The sequence below is a fragment of the Symphalangus syndactylus genome, chromosome 5, assembly GCF_028878055.3.
Source record: "Symphalangus syndactylus isolate Jambi chromosome 5, NHGRI_mSymSyn1-v2.1_pri, whole genome shotgun sequence".
In the NCBI taxonomy this organism is placed as follows: domain Eukaryota; kingdom Metazoa; phylum Chordata; class Mammalia; order Primates; family Hylobatidae; genus Symphalangus; species Symphalangus syndactylus.
Window position 1 is genome coordinate 31,563,998 of NC_072427.2, and position 24,805 is coordinate 31,588,802.

At 50.6% G+C, this 24,805-nt stretch overlaps 2 protein-coding genes across 3 annotated transcripts in view; one reads left to right on the top strand and one right to left on the bottom strand.

Moving 5' to 3' along the window:
- The window catches only part of CYP11A1 (cytochrome P450 family 11 subfamily A member 1), a 75,274-nt gene extending 58,249 nt beyond the window's left edge, over positions 1 to 17,025 (top strand). For both annotated transcript variants that reach the window (XM_055277804.2, XM_055277803.2), the window contains exons 2-9: positions 6,434 to 6,589; positions 9,225 to 9,424; positions 10,473 to 10,676; positions 11,329 to 11,489; positions 15,034 to 15,200; positions 15,472 to 15,550; positions 16,019 to 16,216; positions 16,683 to 17,025. In XM_055277804.2, coding sequence (XP_055133779.1) covers positions 9,274 to 9,424; positions 10,473 to 10,676; positions 11,329 to 11,489; positions 15,034 to 15,200; positions 15,472 to 15,550; positions 16,019 to 16,216; positions 16,683 to 16,814 — 1,092 coding nt within the window. In that variant the 5' untranslated portion in view covers positions 6,434 to 6,589; positions 9,225 to 9,273 and the 3' untranslated portion in view covers positions 16,815 to 17,025. The remainder of the gene's footprint in view (positions 1 to 6,433; positions 6,590 to 9,224; positions 9,425 to 10,472; positions 10,677 to 11,328; positions 11,490 to 15,033; positions 15,201 to 15,471; positions 15,551 to 16,018; positions 16,217 to 16,682) is intronic.
- A 1,652-nt stretch (positions 17,026 to 18,677) lies between these two features.
- Positions 18,678 to 24,805, bottom strand: part of CCDC33 (coiled-coil domain containing 33) — a 101,380-nt gene continuing 95,252 nt past the window's right edge. Inside the window, 7 exon segments of the mRNA XM_063638761.1 lie at positions 18,678 to 18,863; positions 19,704 to 19,817; positions 21,229 to 21,315; positions 22,349 to 22,515; positions 23,900 to 23,993; positions 24,084 to 24,215; positions 24,444 to 24,532. Coding sequence (XP_063494831.1) covers positions 18,735 to 18,863; positions 19,704 to 19,817; positions 21,229 to 21,315; positions 22,349 to 22,515; positions 23,900 to 23,993; positions 24,084 to 24,215; positions 24,444 to 24,532 — 812 coding nt within the window. The 3' untranslated portion in view covers positions 18,678 to 18,734.

Consider the following 24,805-nt stretch of genomic DNA (forward strand, 5'->3'; position numbering starts at 1 on the left):
GAGTGGCCCCAGGGACCCTGCTTGACTGTATGCAAACAAACACATTGCAGTGAATTAAGAATATTCATAAATAGTTTACAAATTTTGGAGAAACTAGTCAGAGAGAGAAAAATATGACTAAAATTCTATTTGTGAGAGTATACTCAACACACTTAAAGTACCAGGAAGCCTAAAATACAAAAAGTTAGTTTAAGGATAAAAAAGTTAGTATGCTCCATTAATTCCTGCAGGCCTAACAAAGGTAGCTTAGGAATTCCAGAAAAATGGAATGAATGATGGCTTGCTAGAAATGCATAGGAACACAGAACTAAATGAAAACCTTCCACTAGGAACTAAGAAAAATCATGGTTTTTATATACATGCATACACAAGCAAAGTCAGAGGAGAACAAATAGCAAACAATGAAAACTAGAAGCAAAAACAAATAAGCAGGAAACCAACCCTAAATTTTCCTATTCAATTTACCCCAGAGGCTACAGTGTTACACAGGGCCCCCAAAAACCCACATAATGAACATTTTATTCCTGATACACAATTCAGTATCCTTAAGTTCACTAATATTATCATACATCCTGTGCAATTAACAAATTCACTTTAGGCATATGACCAATAAGTACTCCAGCACTATCCATGCAAAACAGTAAACACAGTATGAAGCAATACAAGCATGTATGTGGAATTTGGCTCCACACTGAATCCAGCTCCATGTTTAACTATATTAAAAAAAGAGTTGCCAAACTGCTGATGCATTTTTACAATACTTCTTGCTTTAATCAAGACTAAGAGCTTTAACTATAAAAATGTTAATTAGCCAAATATTTCCAATTCTTTATCAGGTTTTTATTTTTTATTTTATTTTATTTTATTTTATTTTTTTTTTGAGACGGAGTCTCGCTCTGTCACCCAGGCTGGAGTGCAGTGGTGCGATCTCGGCTCACTGCAAGCTGCGCCTCCTGGGTTCATGCCATTCTCCTGCCTCAGCCTCTCTGAGTAGCTGGGACTACAGGCGCCTGCCACCACACCCGGCTAATTTTTTTTTGTATTTTTAGTAGAGATGGGGTTTCACCGTGGTCTCGATCTTGTGACCTCGTGATCCGCCTGCCTTGGCCTCCCAAAGTGCTGGGATTACAAGCGTGAGCCACCGCGCCCGGCCTCTTTATCAGGTTTTAAAGAATATTTTATTATTTAAACTTTTCCTCATCTTTCTCCCCTACTTAATCGTTCCTTACTGCATTGTTTCATAAATAACCTTTTCAAAACTGTAATTTGAACTAACTTTTAGATAACTGCTGAATCAGACAAAATTATTCTTTTCTTTTCTTTTTTTACTAATAACTCTTTCAGGCACATTTTGTATACAGAATTACGTGTTAACTAGAAACCTTATCCTTAGTAATGTAAAATTTTAGTGAAACCCTAAAAAGCAAGAAATCCTGAAATATCAGATATAGGCATTTATAGATAAGAACAATTCCACAATTTTAGAAACATATTTCCCCATATCACAACACTTTCTTACTTGGAAATGACGCAGATATTAAATGAGTGCCAAAAATAACTTTAAGATTTTAATTTACACAAAAAGTTTACCTAAAGCATTTGTCCCATTCGCTGTACTCAATTTTTACTTTTAACAAGTTAAAATTACTTTTAACTAATTAACATATGTAAAATGAACATTGGTTTGGTCCTGAAAGGTGGGACAACTCAAGGCAAGGAGTGGGCTTGGAGGCTTTCAGATCACAGGTGGGAGACAAATGTTTGCATTCTTTTGAGTTTCTGATTAGCCTTTCCAAAGGAACCAATCAGATATGCATTTATCTCAGTGAGACTTTGAATAGAAGGGGAGGCAGGCTTGCCCCAAGCAGCTCCCAGGTTGAATTCACTGACATTTAAAAATATCTAGTGGTGGCTCACGCCTGTAATCCCAGCACTTTGGGAGTCTGAGGCAGGCAGATCATGAGGTCAAGGGTTCAAGACCAGCCTGGCCAATATGGTGAACCCTCACCTCTATTAAAAAATTTAAAAATTAGCTGGGCGTGGTGGCACGTGCCTGTGGTCCCAGCTACTCAGGAGGCTGAGGCAGGAGAATTGCTTGAACCCAGGAGGCAGAGGTTGCAGTGAGCTGAGATCGCACCACTGCACTCCAGCCTGGGTGACAGAGTGAGACTTCGTCTCAAAAACAAACAAACAAACAAACAAACAAAAAAACAAAAAATAGCAAAGACAAACATAAAATTCAGACAAAATGTATACTGCTAATACTGAAGGCATTTCTATTTTTATTCCACTAATAATTTTAAAGCTAGCTTGTTTAGTAAAGTTATACTTTAAGTCACATGAACTTGAAAATTGCTTAGACTTATTTACTTAATTTATGAGTGCTGTTTTACTTATAAGGCAATTTGGTAGACACAACATATAATAGTAAGTGTACATACAAATAAACACATCTAGACATGTATACACACACATAAACAAAGATTCAATAGCTTGGAACCTTAGCCATGAGATAGCAATACAAGCTTGCCAGTTTTTGCCCCAATAGATAATCCAATGAAGGCTGTGAACCAAAATTTTGGCTAAAGCAGTCTCCATGACGGTTTGATTTTTAAAGGCCAAACCTCCCAAGACTTCAAAGAAGGGTGTCACATGTTAACCAGGCCCCCTGCTTAGAGCTGCAGCACAAAAGCCTGGATAAATGCAACTCTATTCCACTTTCCAATTCAGCAGTCAACTTCAGATTCCAAACAATGCTGGGGCCAAACAACATTGCAACTGCGGAGAGAAAATTCTAAGGAGGGCTAGACCTCAGAACCTCTGCCAAGAGCATCCTCTTTGGAGTGGCTGGGGTCCGCAGGACCCACAGAGCATCCTCCTGTGGGGTCCAGTCTTAGGGTCCCATCCGTCTCTGGCTTTAGGTGGGCATCGCATGCAGGTTTTCCCCTCCGGAGCATACTATGAGCTTTATAAGAGTAGCAATGAACTGTAATGTGAACTGGATGCCATGCGGGCTTTTTTGTCCTTAGCTAGTTGAGTACTACAAGGGAAGAATTTAGCATAAGAAAAGAAGGTTTAAGCCCCCAGAAACACGTACGAGTTTGCTCTGAGCAGCACCGCATGTAGGGATCAGGAACCACACGCAAAAAAGATTTTTTAAAAAAGTCCTTCCCGCTTTGGGGCAGGGCAATTATTCCCTTTCATTCCTAGACCTTCAGGCAGTACTGGGGAGTGACCCCAGCCTCAATTTCCAAGGAGCTACTAGGAAACAGCCGCTGAAAGACTGAAATAAAAAGAGACGAAAAAAAGAAGAAAAACATAAAAAGATCCAGGTTCCTTAAGCGAACCGGGCGGTGGCAGTCAGGCTGCTTCTCCACATGGAAACCGCTTAGTTTCACTGGCCACTGCCAGAAACCTGCAGTTGTCTCTGTGTTTAGGTGGGGCCCAGCAAGGGTCCCAAGTTGGAACAGAAAAGAGAAAGGGAGAGCCCCTGTATGGAGCAGAAAGGAAAGGGAGAAAAATGAATCCCAAACTTTGTGCTTACCTCTTCCTCCTGGCTGGCTGGCCAAAATATATGTTACCGGTGGAGGGTGTCCAGGTTCTTGGCGTCTTGAACAAAGAATTCGACAAAACACACAAACAAAGCAAGGAAGGGATGAAGGGATTTATTGAACATGAAAATGCACACCATGGTGTGGGAGGGGCCTGAGTATAGGAGCTCAAGGGCCCCGTTAACAGAATTTTTGGGAGTTTAAATACCCCTTAGAGCATTCCATTGGTTAATTCGATATGCCTTATGTAAATGGAGAGGATGAAGTAAAGTTACAAAGTCATTTACAGCATACGCCCTATGGAGAGGATATTTCCTGTCACAGCTCAAGTGTGAATTGGCCTTATGTTCCCTGCCTCCAGACCCTAATTACCTTTCTGTTTTCTGAGTCACTTCCATCTGAATCTTGCAACATATCCCTGTAGTTGGTGTTATTATTTCACCACTTTACAGATGGGGAAACTGAGGCCCAATGAGAAGAAGGGTCTTGTCAATGTCATACAACTCATGAGAGCAAAGCTAGGGCGGTAACTGGAATTGTCTGACTTCCAGCTCTGTCATTATACTTGAACTTATAGCTAATAAACAGTAAACTTGTGAATAAATGTGAGGAATTTAAAATACAACTTTTGTGGGTTTTTTTTCCTAACACAAAGGCTGTTCTTGTTTTATATAGAGCAATTTAGAAAACACAGAGAAACACAAATGAAAAATTGAAGTCAGATACAATCAATTCCAATTGATTTAACATTTAAGTACCATGAAGTATGTGAATATACTATATATGCTGCTTATGTTGTCTCACAACAATATATCAAGGACTTCTTTCTTTTTTCTCCCTCTAATGTAAAATTATTTTATATTTTAAGAGAAAGTGCTGTTCAGTAGTCCTCAGACTTTTCTGGGGAAAGATCCCATTTCGTTTATTATATATATCTTCTTCCTTTTTCTTGATCTATCTTATTAATATATATTTTTTTGAAACAGGGTCTTGCTGTGTCTCCCAGGGTGGAGTGCAGTGGTGCTGTCATAGCTCACTGTAGCCTTGAATGTCTGGGCTCAAGTGATCCTCGCTCTCCCTCCTCAGCCTCCCAAAGTACTGGGATTACAGGTGTGAGCCACTGTGCTCGGCCTCTAATATAATTTTAAAAGGCAGCATAGTAGTCCACAGTATGGATTTTTTTTTTCGCCAGTTCTTTAAAGTGAACATACAACCTACTCTTGACTTTTTTGCTGTTAGACATGAGGCTGCAATGGACATCCTCATCCATCAAGCATCGTTGCTGATGTCAGATCATTGCCTTGGTCTAGATTCCCAGAAGTGGAATTGATCATGATAATAGCAGTTCAAGGGCTTGGCTGAACTGGGTTAGGGGTATGGAGCTAGTTAGTGCAAAGACACGTGGTAGCTGGAAAAACACTGAGGGGATTTTCTGGGCACCCACAGAACAGGTGAAGGCCTGAAACTCGTCAAGGTAGGCCCAGGCTTTCTGGCTTAGTGGTTAAAGCAGCACTATGAGAGGAGAGAGAGAGAGAGAACGCGCACACATGTGAGCGCACTTGGCTTGTATCTCTATGTTTTTATGATATTTTGCCTAAAAGTATATCTTAAATTAATTTTCTTAGACAAAAGGCAGAGGCAAGCAAGAAGTGGAATTTTCTGTTGTTTTTTAGTAGTTGTATTTTTATTTCTTATTTTTTGCTTAAACAACAGAATTAATTTTCTGGCAGTTCTGGAAACTAGAAGTCAGAGATCAAGGTTTTGGCTGAGTTGCTTGCTTTCTTCTGAGGCCTCTCTTCTTGGAGTTAGAGGCTATCTTCTCCCCGTGTGTTGACATGGTCTTGCCTCTGTGTGTATCTGTGTCCTCATCTCTTCATGTAAGAACACCAGTCGTATATAACAGTAGTATTTGGCTAGGCACAGTGACTCACACCTGCCATCCCAGCATTTTGGGAGGCTGAGGTGGGAGCATCTCTTGAGCCCAGGAGTTTGAGACCAGCTTGGGCAACATGGCAAAACCTCATATCTACAAAAAACACAAAAATTAGCAAGGCATGGTGGTGCCTGTAGTCCCAGGTACTTGGACGGGCTGAGGTGAGAGGATCGCTTGAGCCTGGGAGGTCAGGGCTGCAGTGAGCCGTGATCACACCACTGCACTCCAGCCTGAGTAACAGAGACCCTGTCTCAAAACAACAATAACAACAAAAACCCAGTTGTATTTAATAGAGACTGTCTGCAAAGTGATTTGCAAGCCCATCTCCCCTGCCTGTATACTGGGGCTTGATGTTTTACTGAAGTTTTATTTTAACAGAGACAAAGTGTGTTGTTGGGTGGCCTCTGACTCTTAGGGGCAGGGTAGCCACTCCCAGAATTTCAGTTGTAGAGTCTGATGGGGATTTAGCCTGGAATATGGCCTACCCTGCAAGCTATGAGTCACTCTAGCAGTGACATGAAAGTGTGCCATAGTTCTGAGCTCTGTGGACGGGTGAGAAGCTGGGGCTGCTTTGGTTGTGGACACAGGAAGAATGTGCGAGAAGCGGAGGACTTGCTGGTCCATGGAAGGCGCTGGGGTGGCTTTGGGCTGGCCCTGGAGATGTGCTGTGGGACAGCAGCAACAGTGATCATAAAGCTGTCACTTGTAGAATGTTTAACAAAAGTCACATCCATATACTTCCTGTCATCTTGTCCTTCAGCAATGCTGTGAGACAGGTACTGTATTTGTCTCCATTTTACAGAAGAGGAAACTGAGACTCAGAGGGGTTAAGGGCCGTGACTCAGGTCCCACAGTCAGCAAGTTGTGGAACTGTGAGGCAGCTGTGCTGAGCCTGTATCCGTAGCTCTCCTCGGATCCTTCCATCAGCCCCTCTCCCCCACCCCCCCAGGGAGAAGCTCGGCAACGTGGAGTCGGTTTATGTCATCGACCCTGAAGATGTGGCTCTTCTCTTTAAGTCCGAGGGCCCCAACCCAGAACGGTTCCTCATCCCGCCCTGGGTCGCCTATCACCAGTATTACCAGAGACCCGTAGGAGTCCTGTTGAAGTGAGTCCTGGGCCATCTCCCAGGGACTGGAGGGAGGTGGTGGGGAGCTGTGGAGAGGGCAGAGGCTGGGGGTGAGGGGCTGAGGCCAGGTTTGCCCTGTGCCTCCTAGCAGGGCCTCTAGGTGAATCCGCATCATTTTCCTGCCTCTCTAAAACAAATGATGGTGATGATGATGATGGTGATGATGAATTGCTCTGCCAGCCTTCAGGGAAATGGTCATGCTGAAGATCCTAATGAATAATTAAAGATCTGGCAAGGTTCTCACTGATTGGTTTGCTCACTGAGTCCCACCTTACTGAACATCCTCGATGAATCAGGACTTGTGCCAGGAACTGGAGATATAGTGACAAATAGAGCAGGGAACTGCCACCGTGAGTCCCATACAGGCTAAAGGGGCAGTGAGACATTTGTCCTACATGGGGACAGATCAGTGTATTTAAGTGTAGTGGATACCATTTTCTACCAAATTGTTCATAAATTTTTTTTTTAGTTTGAGATGGGGTCTCATTGTGTCACCCAGGCTGGAGTGCAGTGGTTTGATCATGGCTCACAGCAGCCTCTGCCTCCCTGGCACAGGTGATCCTCCCACCTCAGCCTCCCAAGTAGCTGGGATTACAGGTGCGTGTCACCACACCCAGCCAATTTTTACATTTTTAGTATAGATGAGATTTTGCCATGTTGCCCAGGCTGGTCTCAAACTCCTGGGCTCAAGCAATCTTCCTGTTTCAGCCTCTCAAAGTGCTAGGATTATAGGCATGATCCTAGCACACCCACCCCATCAAAAATGTAAAATGCGGGGCAGGGTGCAGTGGTTCATGCCTGTAATCCCAGCACTTTGGGAGGCCAAGGCGGACAGATTGCTTGAGCTCAGGAGTTCAAGACCACCCTGGGCAACACAGTGAGACTCCGTCTCTACAAAAAATAAAAAATAAAAAATTAGCCGATGTGGTGGCACATACCTGTGTTCCCAGCTACTTGGGAGGCTGAGGCCAGAGAACTACTTGAGCCCAGGAAGCAGAGGTTGCTGTGAGGAGAGATCACACCACTGCACTCCAGGCTGGGTGACAGAGCCAGATCCTGTCTCAAACAAAAAAAAAAAAAAAAAGAAAAGGTAAAATGTAACCATATCAAGTGTGGGTGAGGCTACAGAGCAATGGGGCTCTCATCTGTTGCTGGTGGGAGTGTAAACTGGAGCCACTATTTTGGAAAATGGTTGGACATTTTCTCCTGAAATGGAATATTTGCATACCTGTGACATAGCAGTTTGATTTCAGAGATATACTCCAAAAAGTACCCCTGCTTTGGGGGATGTGTAGTAGAATGTTTGCAGTGGTACCATTCATGATATTAAAAACCAGAAAGCTACTGAAATGCCCAATAGGATTATAAGGGAGCGAATTGTGGTACACACCAGTCAAAATGAAGGGTCTCAGTCTCCCACAGCAATACAGATGATACTTAGAACGGTACAACTAAGTGAAAAAAGCAAATCTTACAAAGCATGACAGCTTTTCCTTTTTTTTTTTTTTTGAGGTGGAGTCTTGCTCTGTCAACCAGCCTGGAGTGCAATGGTGCAATCTTGGCTCGCTCCAACCTCTGCCTCCCTGGTTCAAGTGATTCTCTTGCCTCAGGCTCCCAAGTAGCTGGAATTATAGATGCTCGCCACCATGCCCAGCTAATTTTTGTATTTTCAGTAGAGATGGGGTTTCACCATGTTGGCCAGGCTGGTCTTGAACTCCTGACCTCAGGTGATCCACCTGCCTCGGCCTCCCAAAGTGCTGGGATTACAGGCTTGAGCCACCGTGCCCGACCGACAGCTTTTTAAAAGAAGTTAAACACGAGCACATATTTTGTAATAGTACCTTTTGGGAATAAATGGAGATTAGATAAAATTAGACACAAACGAGAGCAAGGGATTCTGGTGGGTGGTCTCCTTAGAAGGGAACAAAGGATGTGGAAGGACCAGGAGGGCAAGTGTAAGTTACTGTCAAGTTCCTAGTTTCTATGGTGGGTGGTAAGTTTATGATAACATTCTTATCAACAAAAACACCCCCAAGTCACGAAGAGGACTTTGTATGGATTGATGAATTTCAAGGGTGTGCATGAATTAAGGTTTATTATGACCAACCCAGTTCTGGGCACCTGAGGTCCCCCGACAGAAGTGAGTAATGGGAGGGTTGGGGGTGCAGAGGAGGAGAGGCTGGTCAATTTTGTTTATGCAAGAGTCAGAAAATGTTATATAGAGGGGCCCTGGAGTGTCAAAGGTGAGCATCAGCCAAGAGGAAGTGGGGGTGGCATGGAAGGCATGCCTGCAGCTGAGGCAAAGACTGGAGAGACTGAAAGTTACGCAAAGGGTTCTAAGAATATCAGTTCCTGGTCCTCAGCAGTGGGAGTGGAGGGGAGTTGGAGTTTTGTTCCCCTTCACTCTTTTTCCTTTCTCTTCTCCCAGCCAGGCAGAGCAGGGAGGAGGTGAGAGGCAGAGGGTGCTGGGAGAGGTGAGGGCAGGGGCCCTGGTGGGAGTGCTGGATGCTGTGAGCTGTGACTCAGCTTCCTGGGAGAACTGAGTCAGCTCCCTCTGTGTTCACCAGGCCTGGGGTCTGTGACCATGAGGGCTTGTGGGCCCATGTTTTCTCAGGAAGTCGGCAGCCTGGAAGAAAGACCGGGTGGCCCTGAACCAGGAGGTGATGGCTCCAGAGACCACCAAGAACTTTTTGCCCCTGTTGGATGCAGTGTCTCGGGACTTCGTCAGTGTCCTGCACAGGCGCATCAAGAAGGCGGGCTCTGGAAATTATTCAGGGGACATCAGTGATGACCTGTTTCGCTTTGCCTTTGAGTGTAAGGGGCTTGCACCTGGCTGGCAGTGGGCATGGGGGTGGGAGGACTCAGTGTTCACTCTCTTACCTTGAAGTTCAGTACAGACCCTGCAGAGGCATTGAGACTGGCTTCTGGGATGAGCCGCTGATCATATCCTCCACTGCCTGCTACTCAGAGGCAATGTAAGACCACCCTGGGCAACAGAGTGAGACCCCTTGCTCTGGGGTTCTCTCATCTGGCATTCTTTCTCATCTGGCATTTGTGCTGTAGGAGCAAGGGTCCCCAAAGTACAGGTCCCTATTGCCACCATCCTCCAAAGCCAGAGCTTGGCTTGGACCTTCATTCTGCAAGTCTCCACCTCCTGGGCCATAGACCTTTGGAGTCTGGTAGGGTAGAGGAGAGTTCAACGGTTAATCTGAGGTAGGCATTGAAGAATCTGTAGGAGTTATCTAGATGGGGTAAGGAAGTCAGGCAGTATAGGTAGAGGGAACCGCACATACAAAGGCCCTGTGGCTTGATGAAGATTGTGTGGTCAGAGCAAGAGATTTGGGGTGCCCAGAGCTTTGTATGAAATCAGTATTCAAATTACTCACCCGGTAGGTGGGGAAAACTTGAGGCTGTTGTAACTTCTTAGGTCCAGCAAGACTAGGTCCTGGATGGTTAATTATCCAGGGATTTATGACCTTCAGTCTCCTTTCTGACCTGTTTCAGGAAGTATTTAGCCAGTTCAGCCAATTACAGTTGAGGACTCTCTCGGTGGAAGCGTGGGCAGAGCAGTTGCATCCTGGGCTAGGCCCTCTCTCAGCTCTGCTGGAGACCCTGTTTTCCACCTTTCAGGTCCTCCACATGCCCCTCTGCAGGACGTGTGTGATTGCCAGAGGTCAGCTTTCTCAGCCTTGCATCTTAGCCCTTTGGGACTCAGGCCTCAATTTATTTACTGAAGGAGGCTGAGGGTAGGGGTAAGAGATCCTTTGTGCTGAGGGAGGTGAGGGTGGAGGTATCCCTGGGAGTTGTGGCTCTCAGATGGCCCCGTTAGAAATGGCTCCTCAGCCTCTGCCTCTCCCTGCAGCCATCACTAACGTCATTTTTGGGGAGCGCCAGGGGATGCTGGAGGAAGTAGTGAACCCCGAGGCCCAGCGATTCATTGATGCCATCTACCAGATGTTTCACACCAGCGTCCCCATGCTCAACCTTCCCCCAGACCTGTTCCGTCTGTTCAGGACCAAGACCTGGAAGGACCATGTGGCTGCATGGGACGTGATTTTCAGTAAAGGTGAGGGCTTCTCTGGCTGTGCTCTCCTCCTCGGAGCCCCAGGCCTCAGCCAGCTCCTTTGTCCCATGCTATGTCAATGGGCACTGACTTGACCTGTAGGAAACCCACACTGTGGTGGGCAGGCATGGGTGTCAGGAAGGCCCTGGAACCCCTGGAAATGGCGGATGGAAGGCTGGCTGTTGGGGATTATTAGATTTTTCTGGAAAAAGAGGAACAAAGACATCTGTGATCTTCTTCAAAGGAGCTCATGTTTCCCCAGAGGGCAAAGGGCCAGTGTCTGAGCCACGGCTGTGCTGGATGACAGGGACTTGGGTGGGAGAGATGGGGAAGGTTGGGTGGAGAAGGCTGGTCAGGGTATGGCAGAGTCAACTCCCACCTCTGCCCCTTATACCTACGTGACCTTGGGCAAGTGACTATCTCTCTGCACCTCTGTTATCTGTAAAATGGGGATGATGTCACATACCCCAAGAATTCGACGAAAAAACAGATATGAAGGGCTTAGTACAGAGTAAGTGCTCAGTAAAACGGCAGCCTAAGAAGCACAGGGCTCCAGAATCCCCAGGCCCTTGGTGCCACCTTTCACCACAGACTACCCTCCTTCCCGCCCACCTTCAGGGAACCTCACTCTTTTTTCTTTCCTCCTTCCCCACAGCTGACATATACACCCAGAACTTCTACTGGGAATTGAGACAGAAAGGAAGTGTTCACCACGATTACCGTGGCATCCTCTACAGACTCCTGGGAGACAGCAAGATGTCCTTCGAGGACATCAAGGCCAACGTCACGGAGATGCTGGCAGGAGGGGTGGACACGGTGAGGTGGCTGTAGGGGCAGCACCTTGTTCCCCACTGTGCCCATGTGCCCCTTCCCCACCAGGCGCCTCATTGTCTGAAACCCTGTTGTTCAAGGCGTTCCTGCTCATGTAGGATATGTCTTCCTCCTTGCCTCCATTTCCAAAGCACTAATCTCCTAGGATGGTGAGGTCAAAGTCAAGTCACCCTGGGCATGATTTGAGGCTGATCAGCCATTTTTCTTTGCCTGTGAGAGAGGAGTGGCTGGGCATGGTGGTGAGGTCCAGGTTCCACGTGGAGTCTCCGCAGGAGGAGGTCCCCTCTGGAGGCTTGCTCTGTCACAGCCCTGCTGATGGAGGACAATGCCCCCAGCTCCTGGTGGAGAACACACTCACTCAAATCCAGGGAAGCAGGCAGGAGCCCGGAAACATTGGGAGGCCGAGGAATTTGCTGTGGGCTCTGCTGTCCAGGGTCTTTTTGTTGTCCTTCCTCCTCCCCTTTCCAGCCCTCAGTACCCTACAGTGCCCCCAACGCCTAGAGGCATCCCCTGTGCTCTTTCCATAGCAGCATGGCACCCTAGAAACTTCTTTCTTTGGCTATTAAGAATGATCAGTCCTGGCCGGGTGCAGTGGCTCACGCCTGTAATCCCAGCACTTTGGGAAGTGAAGGTGGGCAGATCATGAGGTCAGAAGTTCGAGACCAGCCTGGCCAACATAGTGAAACCCCATCTCTACTAAAAATACAAAAAACTAGCTGGGCCTGGTGGTGGGCACCTGCAATCCCAGCTACTCAGGAGGCTGAGGCAGGAGAATCGCTTGAGCCCGTGAGGCAGAGATTGTGGTGAGCCGAGATCGAATCACTGCACTCCAGCCCAGGCGATAGTGCGAGACTCCATCTCAAAAAGAATACAGTAGACCTCAAATGTCCTCACATGGCTCAGAGGGGAGGGGTGTGGTTTGCTAGGGCTGCCGTAACAAAATCCCATTGACTGGGCGATTTATTTATTTATTTATTTATTTATTTATTTATTTATTTGAGACGGAGTCTCGCTCTGTCGCCCAGGCTGGAGTGCAGTGGTGCAATCTCGGCTCACTGCAAGCTCCGCCTCCTGGGTTCACGCCATTCTCCTGCCTCAGCCTCTCCGAGTAGCTGGGACTACAGGCGCCCACCACCACGCCTGGCTAATTTTTTGTATTCTTTAGTAGAGACGGGGTTTCACCATGGTCTCGATCTCCTGACCTCGTGATCCGCCCGCCTTGGCCTCCCAAAGTGCTGGGATTACAAGCGTGAGCCACCGCGCCCGGCCGACGACTGGGCGATTTAAACAACAGACATTTATTTTCTCACAGTTCCGGAGGCTGGAAGTTCAAGGTCAAGGAGTTGGCAGGGTTGGTGCATTCTAAGGCCTCTTTCCTTGGCTTGTAGATGGCCGTCTTCTCCCTCTGTCTCACGTGGGCTTCCCTCTGTGTCTGTGTCAGAATTGTCTCTCCTCATGAGGACACTAATCAGAACTGGATTAGCATCTTCCTCAAGGACTTCATTTTACTTTAAAATCTTTAAAGGTTCTGTCTCCAAATATAGTCACATTCTGAGGTTCTGAGGGTTAGGACTTCAGCAGATGAATTTTGGGAGGGGGTTTACAGCTCAGCCTGTAACAGGGAGGCAGCAATGTGAACGGAGGAATAGCACACTGCAATGACAGAGGCAAGCACCCACCACTGACAAAGCTGAGAGGCGGGGAGTGGCTAATGTGGCCGTGAAGGACACGGAGAAGGCTCCACAGAGGAGCTAAAATTCAACGTGCGTGTCTTGCAGGCTGTTGCCAGGAGGAGAGAGAAGGAATAGCATTTCAGGACTAGGGAGAAGCACATGTCAAGCCCCCTGGGTGAATCACTTTCGTTCCCAGGTATTATATCTGTGTTACACTCTGAGGAAGGAGTTTCCATCCCTGAGACAGGCTGCAGATGGAGCCTTTGAGCATACCTTAAATATAGTTCATTGTCTATTACGTAGAAGAGATCTTCAAAAATCACTCACCAGCACCAAAGAAACGATTACCGTGAGGTAACATTTATTAAGCACATACTATATGGCAGGCAGGGTCCTAAGCTGTTTACGTATGTTACCTCGTTTAATACTCACAAACAACACTCCAAGGTATGTTACCATCATCCCCCCTTTTTCAGATGAGGAAACTAGAGCACAGAGAGGTTAAATAACTTGGTCAAGGTCACACAGCTAGTAACACAGTTAACCACCTTATTAAATCCCAAGTACATCTCTATGGCAGGCCTTGGCAGTACTGAGATGAATACACATATTTGATTAGAGTCTTGCAGAGGGAGCACATCCTTGCTTCTTAGGTGGGGAAGGGAATTCCATGAAGAGGACCTAGCATGAGGAAGACTTCTGGGCTTCAGGGGCTGTGTGCCATGCCATGTAGCTGGAGCATTAGGTGTGTGTTGGAGAGAGGTGGGGAGTGGGGGATTGGGGAGCAGCAGGCAGGTGTTGAGGGGCCCTGTGGCTCAGGCCTGAGCCTCTGTATTTCATCTGGAGGCTCTGGGGAGCCAGGCAAGGATTTTAAGCTGAGAAGGAGCTGTGTGTTGTTTCAGTTTCCTCATCTGAAAAAGGGGGATGATGGTAACATACCTTAGAGGGTTGTTTGTGAGTATTAAATGAGGTAACATATGTAAACAGCTTAGGACACTGCCTGCCATATAATATGTGCTTAATAAATGTTACCTCACAGCTTGTCGTTGCTGCCCCTGCCAGGAGGAGGGAGGAGGGTGTCTAAGTCTGTTGGACAAAAATATGATCCTTGGTAAGATAATGTGTCAACAACCCATGTCCTAGTCCCCAGGAGGGAGGGCTGCTCCAGGCTGGAGTCCCAAACTGGCCTGGTTTGTCATCATTGAGGAATCTGGGACTGTGGGGTTTGATGAGGGTCACTCAGATCTCTGGCGAAGGGCTAGTGGTCACAGCCTCTGGCTTATGTTGAGATTAGCTGATTAATTTCAACACACACCACGCACTAATTGCAACACTAATAGGAAACATCCGGCTGGTCTGGTTTCAGCCTCTTTGAGCCTTACTTGAAGCCATGCTGCTATAGGTGAAGGCTAAGGTTTTAGGAAGTTCTACTGGAAAGAGGGGTGGTTGTTTAACAAGGCATTTCAAAAGGAATGGCAGTCATTCTGGAGTGCAATCATTATAGAAGGATTTGGCCTCTAAGAGCCTCTGGAATTATTTGGAAGAAGGCATTGGCTGTGTAGCTGACACTCTACTCGCTGGGGACATGGGTGGGTTTTTGGTGACATGAGGGATGAGGGCAGGGACAAGAGCTGCCTTGAATGTTTCTGCCTGGCCGGCAAGAAAGGCTTCTTGGACATTTGCCTTTTAGACAATGGAATGTGTTTTGCTTTAGCAGAGGATGGTCTTGGAGACTCGGATGGGGGTGGGGGAGAAAGAGGTTCTTGGAAATGAAAATTTAGCATGGGGTCAAGGACCTCAAGGGGCCCTGGAGTGACAGGCCCTCCTGGTCTTCTGTATACCCTACTCCCCACCAGACGTCCGTGACCCTGCAGTGGCACTTGTACGAGATGGCACGCAACCTGAAGGTGCAGGATATGCTGCGGGCAGAGGTCTTGGCTGCGCGGCGCCAGGCCCAGGGAGACATGGCCACGATGCTGCAGCTGGTCCCCCTCCTCAAAGCCAGCATCAAGGAGACACTAAGGCAAGCCCACATCCACCCATGCCGCTCCCAACTCCAATCCCTGGGCAGGGCCAGGGAAGTGCCCGGGGAAAGGGTTATGAGGATGGGCTGGTGGAGGAGGTTGGAAGCAGGAAGTGAAAAGTCTGGAGGAGAAAGAAATAGAGCCAGGGCCCTACCCCCCGGTCCCCCCAGGCTGCTGCAGCTGGGGATGAGATGCCACACAGGGTGTGGGGCTCCGGGGGCTGTGTCCAGCCTTTGGGGCCATCAGCTTCTGAGTGCCCTCCTCCTGCAGACTTCACCCCATCTCCGTGACCCTGCAGAGATATCTTGTAAATGACTTGGTTCTTCGAGATTACATGATTCCTGCCAAGGTAGGTGCAGCCAGCAGGCTGTAGGCTCTGCCAGTCAGAGAGGGCTGGGGCAGGCTGGAATTGCAGACAGAGGGTGGCGCTGGGGCCCTGGTGGGGCCCTTGATGGCAGCAGTGCAAGTCTGAGTGAAGGGCAGAGGTGGTGGGCATGGTGGGCGGTGACCTCTAGGATGTTATTGGAACCCAGGGTTAGGAGGGAGACTTCATGATTTGCCTGGGTCTGAGGAAAGGGTGGGACAATCTTCCTGGCCTTGGGTCTTCAGCCATCCCCATTTGGTGGGTAAGGATCACGGAGGGGCGGGGCCTTGTTCAAGGCTGCACAGTGGACAGAATGTCCTGCCCTGGAGAGCCGGGCAGCCATGCTGGGGAGTGGGAGTGGTGGTGAGAGGGCAGGGGACTGGGGAAGGGGGTTTTGTGCTCAGGGCTGTGGGGAAGTGGGGCTTACTCAGGCCTCTGATCACCTTGCCCCAGACACTGGTGCAGGTGGCCATCTATGCTCTGGGCCGAGAGCCCACCTTCTTCTTCGACCCGGAAAATTTTGACCCAACCCGATGGCTGAGCAAAGACAAGAATGTCACCTACTTCCGGAACTTGGGCTTTGGCTGGGGTGTGCGGCAGTGTCTGGGACGGCGGATCGCTGAGCTAGAGATGACCATCTTCCTCATCAATGTGAGTCAAGCTGGGGACATCTAGGCACCCTGGGCTGGCCCTGGCCCTAATGAAGGCACCAACCTTCCTCCTCCTATCTCTGTCCAGAGCCCAAGGATGTCAGTGCTGGGGCACATCTACCTCCAGTTACTTGCTCTCGCTCTCTCCCACAATTCCCTGCTGCCCCCTCTTTCAGGCTCAACCACTCATCACCCACTGATGCCCCTGGCCATCCATTCCCATGGTGGTGATGGGATGGGATAGGACTGAGGTTTGTAGATAAGTTAAGGTCTAGGCCTAAATCAAGGGAATGCAGCACTAAGGGTGCATTATCAGGCACTGTGCAGGGTTACACCAGGAGCTGGTGGTGAACTCCTTGGAACTCCTCAAATCACACTCCACAGGCACTGCCTATGGGTGAATGGGCCTGGCTAGGGAGACAGATCCTCCCCTGCCCTCCCCTAAACCTACCATCTGCCTTTCTCAGATGCTGGAGAACTTCAGAGTTGAAATCCAACACCTCAGCGATGTGGGCACCACATTCAACCTCATCCTGATGCCTGAAAAGCCCATCTCCTTCACCTTCTGGCCCTTTAACCAGGAAGCAACCCAGGAGTGATCAGAGAGGATGGCCTGCAGCCACATGGGAGGAAGGCCCAGGGGGTGGGGCCCATGGGGTCTCTGCATCTTCAGTCGTCTCTCCCCAGCCCTGCTCCTTTCTGCCCAGCCTGCTGAGCAGGTAGAATGGGTTCTCAGTGGTCACCTTCCTCAGCTCAGCTGGGCCACTCCTCTTCACCCACCCCATGGAGACAATAAACAGCTGAACCATGTGGTGTCTTACGTTCCATCAGACTCATTAGGTGTTCATCACTCCTGTGGAGATGCTTCCTTGGTTAAAGCAGGATCTGGGCATGCTCTGGAGACCCCAGGCAGCCACACTTGAAGCCACCTCTGCTGGGACCCCCTCACCCATGGCAGCTCAGGAGCCAGCAGAATCAATTCCAGGCTCCCTGGGGCAAGGGGTGAGGCAGAGTGGGGCAGAGGAGGGGAGGCAACTGCCACTGTGCCAGGAGCTACAGAAGCATCAGGCAGAAGGACAAAGGAGAACTGGGGAGTTCTGTGGGTGGCCCCAACAGGTGTGGGCCAGTCCTGCCTTTCTGAGTGGACCTGCCCCACAGGGGTAAGGCTCGCACAGGGCTCTGCTTGGGTGAACTCTGGGTGGGAGTTCCCTGTGGGGCATGACGACTTCCTGCCAAGGCCCAGCCAGAGTCCTGGGCATGGCAAAGGCTGAGAACTGTGGGTGAGAACCCCTGCTACTGAAGGGCTGGTGTGAGGTGGTTGACTGGGGATGAGAGGCCAGCCTGCTTCCTTTACCCTTCCCAGGCCTCCCCTGGCCTTGCTCCAGGCCTCATGTTCTTGCTCTGGGGGCTTGTGCCCCCTTGTCCAAGGGCGGGAGGTGGGGAGACTATTCTGCAGCAGAGCTGCTGGTTTGTTATTTGGACTGAACGACACTGGTCTCGACTTCTGCCCCCTAATCCCTTGGGGTCTCACAACTCCTGACCTGATTCCTCTTGGCCCTCGGCTATCCAAGTCTAAGTCCTGCAGGCAGGTGGGGGAAGCTAGTCCAGCTGAGGCCAGTGGTCCAGCTGGCCTGGCTTCTCCTGCCCAAAGCTGTGCGATCTGGATCCACTCTTGGAGCCTTTCTGCTTTCCCCACCACACAATCCTCTTCCCTGTTGTCTTTGTCTCTCTTTCCTGTGTCCTTTTTCTTCTCTGGTCCTAAGTCAGCTTTGACTCAGAAATGTTATAGCTGGAAAGAGTCTTACAGCCAAAGAGGTCAAGCTCTGCATGGAATAGATGGGGAAACCGAAGCCCAGAGAGGTTGCTTGGGTCCCTTGAGGTCACACAGCATGCTTGCCCCCAGAACCCGGGCCTCCTGACTCCCCGTAGGTGCCTCCTTCCCCGGGCCCAATCTGCTCTCCTGCCCCTGGCTACATTTGGACACATCATTGCCAGCTCAGCCTAGTGGCTTAATGGAGTATTTCACAATGATACGTGACTGCCACAGGAAGGCTTCAAGTCTCCCATTCTTTCCCTTTCCAAGAGACAGACAAACCAAACTTGAAAGAAGGAACGTCAGACATGATAGATGTTTTGGGGCAGATGAAAAGGACAAGCCTCCCTCATATCTCCCAACAGAGCTGGTCTCTGGTGGCCTTGCTTCTTCTCCGGGTCTGGAAGGGGCCCGTCTCCCTGGCCCCTGCTTTGGAAGGCCTCTTCTCTCCACGCTGCTGGGTCCACTGTGGCCCTTGGCTTTCCAAAGATGCTGGCTCCTGGGGCAGGCAGGAGGCTGTAAAGCTGCAGCAGAAGGCCCAGGCCCAGACCCAGAGTGAGGTCTAGGAGGAGGAAGCAGGGCCCCCAGGCTGCCCTGCTCCAGGAAAGAGGCAAATGCTCACAGAGCTACAACATTTAATAAAGTCATTTTTAGGGGGCAGGGATGAGACTCCCCAGCATACAGGGAAGGAGGCCTGCTCTGGGGCTCAGGTCTGCTGAGAGTTAGCAGTCTCCTTCTCGGGGTTCGAGGGCTTGTTGAGCTTAGTGTCTGAGCTGGGCAGCAGGGGCTCCAGCTTTGAGGGCTGCTTGAGGTCCGTGGAGTGGGTGAGGGCACTGTGTGGTGTGCAAGGCGGGGCGCATGAGTACCCCCCATTCCCAGGGAGCGACCTGATCAAGGGCATATTGCCTGACTAAACCAGGCCTCAGAGTGTCCAGAACCCAGTGGGCCATGACCTCTCAAAGATTTCTAAACCCATTTTGCCACAGCAGGTGACACCTAATTTCTCCACGAGTCCCCAGGGCTCAGGTGAGTGTGCAAAGGTTGCCTTTGTTCCTTGCCTGTTGCCTCATCCTTTCCAGGCCTTTCCCAGGAGCTGCTGCTGAGCCTGTGGCCATGGGCAAAGCACAGCTGGCTCAAGAGCAGGAGAAGTCAGGGTCTTTGCTTTGCGGGGCTGGGCGGTCCCGGGGTTGAACTTGAGCGGCAGTTGTGAGCAGGCCTGTTTGTTCTCGGGAAGTTGGCAAAGTGGAGCCTACATCGTGGCCATCTAAGAAGGGTGTGCTAATTTGAGAATCTTAGGCTCCATGGAGTCAGGGGGTGGGGCCACAAGCTACTCTGCCCATGAGCGCAGCCAGTCCTAAAGCACACTCAGTGTCAGGGCATCCCGGAGATGCCTGCATGGCCCCCTCATCCACAGCCATCTCCTTGAGTTTCACAGCACCCCGTGGGGGAAAGGGTAGTCTTGGCAGGGGTTTTCTGTTCCCCTCAGACAGGTGGGGGAATTAAGACCGAGCCTTCTGTTGGTAATGGAGCAGGAATGGGAGCCTAGGACTCCTGACCCCCAGCCCCGGAGTTGGCCCCACAATGGCTTTTCTCAGGGCCCAGTGACTTTGGGGGTGGGATGGCTTCCTGCTCCACCACCTGAGCCCCCGGAAGCTACTCCAGGGGGGTCACTCATGGGCTGTTCTATGATGATGGAGGTCGAGGGGTGCCTGAAACCTTTTTCTTGCTCCTGCAGCCGTGTGGCCAGATCCTGCTTCTCTCGTCCCCAGCGTCGAGCTGAGTCCTCTAACTGCAGACACAGAGAGGGACAATTGGAGGACCATGGGCAGCAGGGCTAATCCCTGATGGCCAGGACAACCAGGGCCTGAGCCTGCTGTCCAGGCAGAAAGCAAAGCTCTGAGCCATGTGGGCTTGACACCTTCCCGAGACCTCAGGGGTGACGGGGTAAGGGTGAGGGGGCCAAACAGTCAGGCAGCCTGACCAAGACACAGATGGACATTTCAACAACATACTGAGCTCTGCTCCTGAGTCCACACTGATCCCTGATTCTGGTCATAGACAGAGCCTGACCCTGGTCACACACTGAACCCTGACCCTGGTCATACACTGAACCCTGATCCTGGTCATACACTGAACCCTAACCCTGGTCACACACTGAACCCTAACCTGGTTGTACACTGAACCCTGACCCTGGTTGTACACTGAACCCTGACTTTGGTCACACATTGAATCCTAACCCTGGTCGCACACTGAACCCTGACCCTGGTAACACACTGAACCCTAACCTGGTTGTACACTGAACCCTGACCCTGGTCACACACTGAACCCTAACCTGGTTGTACACTGAACCCTGACTTTGGTCACACACTGAATCCTAACCTGGTCGCACACTGAACCCTGACCCTGGTCACACACTGAACCCTAACCTGGTTGTACACTGAACCCTGACTTTGGTCACACACTGAATCCTAACCTGGTTGTACACTGAACCCTGACCCTGGTTGCACATTGAATCTTGACTCTGGTCATAGACAGAGCCAGACCCTGGTCACACACTGAACCCTGACCCTGGTTGTACACTGAACCCTGACCCTGGTCATACACTGAACCCTAACCCTGGTCACACACTGAACCCTAACCTGGTTGTACACTGAACCCTGACCCTGGTTGTACACTGAACCCTGACTCTGGTCACACACTGAACCCTAACCCTGGTCGCACACTGAACCCTGACCCTGGTAACACACTGAACCCTGACCCTTGTTGCACGCTGAACCCTGACTCTGGTCACACAATGAATCCTAACCCTGGATGCACACTGAACCCTGACCCTGGTCATACACTGAACCCTAACCCTGGTCACACACTGAACCCTAACAACCCTGGTCACACACTGAACCCTGACCCTGGTTGTACACTGAACCCTGACCCTGGTCACACACTGAACCCTGACCCTGGTCACACACTGAAACCTAACCCTGGTTGTACACTGAACCCTGACCCTGGTTGCACACTGAACCCTAACCCTGGTTGTACACTGAGCCCTGACCCTGGTTGCACACTGAACCCTGACCCTGGCCACACACTAAGCCCTGATCCTGGTCATAGATTGAGCCTAGACCCTGCTCACACACTGAGCCCTGGTTATAGGCTGTGTGGTGAGCCTGATCCAGCCTCATCAACTCCTGCATCTCACCCACCTGGCTTTCCAGGGACATGATCCGGCTCTGAGCGTGTTCCAGCTTGGCCAGGAGGTTGAACTTGTCTGAAGTACCAGAGAGGAGATCCTGTAGGCAAAGCACAAACTCACATTTGGCCCCAGCTGGGGGCTGTGGCAGTGTGAGCTTGGGAAACCGTAAGGTATTGAGGAAGAAACCAGTCAGGCCTGAGTTCAGACTGAGCTCCTGAGGCAGAGCTTCAGACCTGGGCCGAACCCTCTTCTGGAAGTTCAGAACAGGATCTGGCATGTGCCTTTTTCACAGCTGTTTCCCACATAGATTTTGAGAATATGAAGTTTTGACACAATTTTTTTTTAATGTAAAATATATTAGGGAGCCCCCTATAATTAATGCACTGGGAGTCTTTCAGTGAAGTGAAGAACCTGTGAGGTAGTTGACCTCATCCCTCACACTTTACCTGGATGTCCACGAGTCAGGTGTGCTTTCAGCAGAACTCACCTCGGGCGAGTCCTGGGATGGAGAGAAAACTCTCCTGTGCCCCCGCCCTGCCCAATCTTCTGTGATTCCAAATGTTCTGCTTTGGGGTTTTTGTAAAGCAAGGGGCCCCGAAGCGGCTTCAGAGGTGGAGCAGGGCCTGGGCATTTCTAGGCCCTGGGCCACCCACCTGTGCGGGCAGGGTCCCTGTGCACTCTGAGTGGCCTGGGCCATGCGTCTCTCGCAGCCTCTCTGTCAAGTCTCCTCCTGCTCCCAACTCCCTGGGGTCCACCTGGGATGGAAAAGGGCTCTCTAAGGCTGCACCAAGACCAGGGAATGCTCCAGAAGGGTGTTTTGAGAGGCCTGTGTAGGGTCCAGGTGGAGGCCAGCCAGGTGAAAAAGGGGTCAGGGTTCAGGGGCCAAGGGTCAACAAGGGGCTTGCTTTCTCCTGGGATGCCAGATGAGGTTAAAGGTGAAGTGTTCGGGGACACACATTCCACAGGAGAAAAAGACCAAGGCCTGAGAACTGATTCCAGGAGCCTCCAGGCAGACTGGAGACCCTGGGAAGCCTAGCTCTTGGTCTTGATCTTCAACTTGGGTTGTACCATGGGTGATTTCTGGGCACCCAGTGACCAGCACAGGCAGGCCCAGGTCAAGGGCCTCTTACCGGCAGGGCCCGTTGCTGCAGAATGATGGGGGCCGGCTGGTGGCGGTTCTTATCTAGCTCCATCCGCAGCTTCGCGTTTTCTGCCAGCAGCACCGAGTAAATTTCAACCGGCAGGTTCTCTCCCATAGAACCCAAGGGAAGGCCAGAGGCTGAGAGCACAGGGAAGCCTAGAGACACGGCCACAGATGTTGGTGAGATGGGCTCTCCTGCTTCCCATGTCCCTGTCCTGATCTGCTCCAGCATTTTGCTTCAATCTGCCACCCCTCCCCTCTACTCCCAAGCCTTCAATGGCTCCCTACTGCCAGTGGGATCAGGTGCACACAAGCTGTCCTTCTAGGCTCTTTAGAACCTGACCCCAACGTTCTCTCTAAATCCTCATTTGTCTTCAGTGTTTTTCAGCTCCTCACCTCTCTCTTCCTCCCTTCTCTGATCCTGGAATTCTTCTCACTCCCTGGGCCTTTGATCTGGCTGTTTCCCCTCCCTAGGTTGCCTTCTAAGTCTCATCCAGACTCCTGGATGACCTCAGGCTTCCTGAAAGGCCAGCCCAGCTTTCATTGCTTTCTAAAGTCCCCTAGAAACACCCTCCTGTCCCTGAGACCCTCAGCGGTGAAGGCTAAGCACAGAGGTGGGCACACAGGGGTCCTGGGTGAGGTTGCACAGGCAGGCTCAGGGAAATCCCTTGCTTTGGGCTGGCCTGATATGGTGTTACCTGGTCCTTTCTGCTTATCAGAGGTTGACTGGCAGTTTTAGGTGGCTTTTGGTTAATATCAATGGGGAAGAAAACCTCCAAATCATTTATTTATTTATTTATTTATTTTGAGACGGAGTCTCCCTCTGCCACCCAGGCCAGAGTACAGTGGCACAATCTTGGCTCACTGCAACCTCTGCCTCCTGGGCTCAAGTGATTCTCCTGCCTCAGCCTCCCAAGTAGCTGGGATTATAGCTGCCCGCCACCATGCCCAGCTAATTTTTGCATTTTTAGTAGAGATGGGGTTTCACCATGTTGGCCAGGCTGGTCTTGAACTCCTGACCTCAAGTGATCTGCCCGCCTCGGCCTCCCAAAGTGCTGGGATTATAGGCATGAACCATTGCACCTGGCCCCAAATCATTGATTTAATCAAAGTATTTTTGTTTGTTTGCTTTGCAGAGGCAGAATCTTTGGCGGTATGGGGAAATAATTCGACGGATCCTGGGGTTAGGAGCTGGGAAGTGTTGCCCCAGGTGGCCCTTCTTTTGGGGAAGGCCGTCTCTGCTGTGCTAGTCTGCAAGGCCCTTCTCTGGAGGTCCAGCCTCTTTCTAGCCTGGCTCACACTGCATCCCGACTGTGTTCTGAGGGGCTTCCAGGGAAGGAGGGAGCTCAGGGGATCTTTGGATGAGGTGCCTGAATGAGGAGGGGAGCAGGGCAATCCTGGGTCTCCCAGGCCCACAGACATAACTGAATGCAGGGGACCTCTTCGCAGGTTCTCCTGAAGCTGAGAGGCTCCAGGAAGGCAGGGCCTCCAGGGGTGGGGCAGAAGCTGGGGAGCTGATCACATCAGAGTGTCGACCCACCCATGTAGGGCTTTCCCTGCTGCCTGTTCGGAGGAGGGGGCTTGCTCCTGTCCTGCAGCCTGTCTTCCAGCACCCGCTCCATCTTCTCGATCACCTGGAGAGCAGAGCAGAGGCTGGGCTGGCACAGGGGCTCCCTACTGTGCCATCATCAGTGGGCCTCAGGGGCAGCCCGTCTGCCACCTGCCTTCTCCTGGTGCCGCACGGTCTCCTCCAGCGCCTTCATCTTCTGCAGCTTGCCCTGGTACTGCTTCAGCAGAGCAGCCTGTGGCTGCTGGGCCTGATATAGAAGGAGCAGCTCATTCTCTCGATCATTCTTCTGTGAGATGGGGGAGGAGGGAAGGGGAGAGAATGGGTGCCTGGGAGTCCACCTTGGCCCTGAGGGCCTGCCTCGGCCCCTCTGCTGAGTCCTCCACTGGGCTGGTCCCCCTTTCTTCCATGCTTCCATTCCCTCTGTGCCTGTTCTCCCTTCTCCCCCCAGACTCTTCTCGCCCTGATGCTCCCCACCATAGTTCCCTCCCCTCTGCCCCCACAAGCCCCAGCTCACTCGAATCAGCTCATTCTGCAAATGTTGCACCCTGTGCCTCAGTTTCTTCATATCCAGCTCACTCAGTAGCAGTTTCTGCTTCATGGACACTGTTAGGTGGGTTGGGGAGCCGGCTCAGGGAGGAAGCCTCTCCCAGCTCAAATCAGCATGGTCAGTAGCAGGAAGGCACATATCCCTTGGCCCCAGGGCTTGGGACGGGACTGGATTCTCTGTTACCCATCCTTGAGAGGACCCAGCTGGGCAGGGACTGTGTGAGTGTCTGTGGGCGACGGGCTCCTATTTGCCAGAGTCCAGCAGCATGCACATCTGGGAGAAGCTCCCAGCCACCCTGTTGCACAACCTGGAGCCTGGGCCCAGGCAGA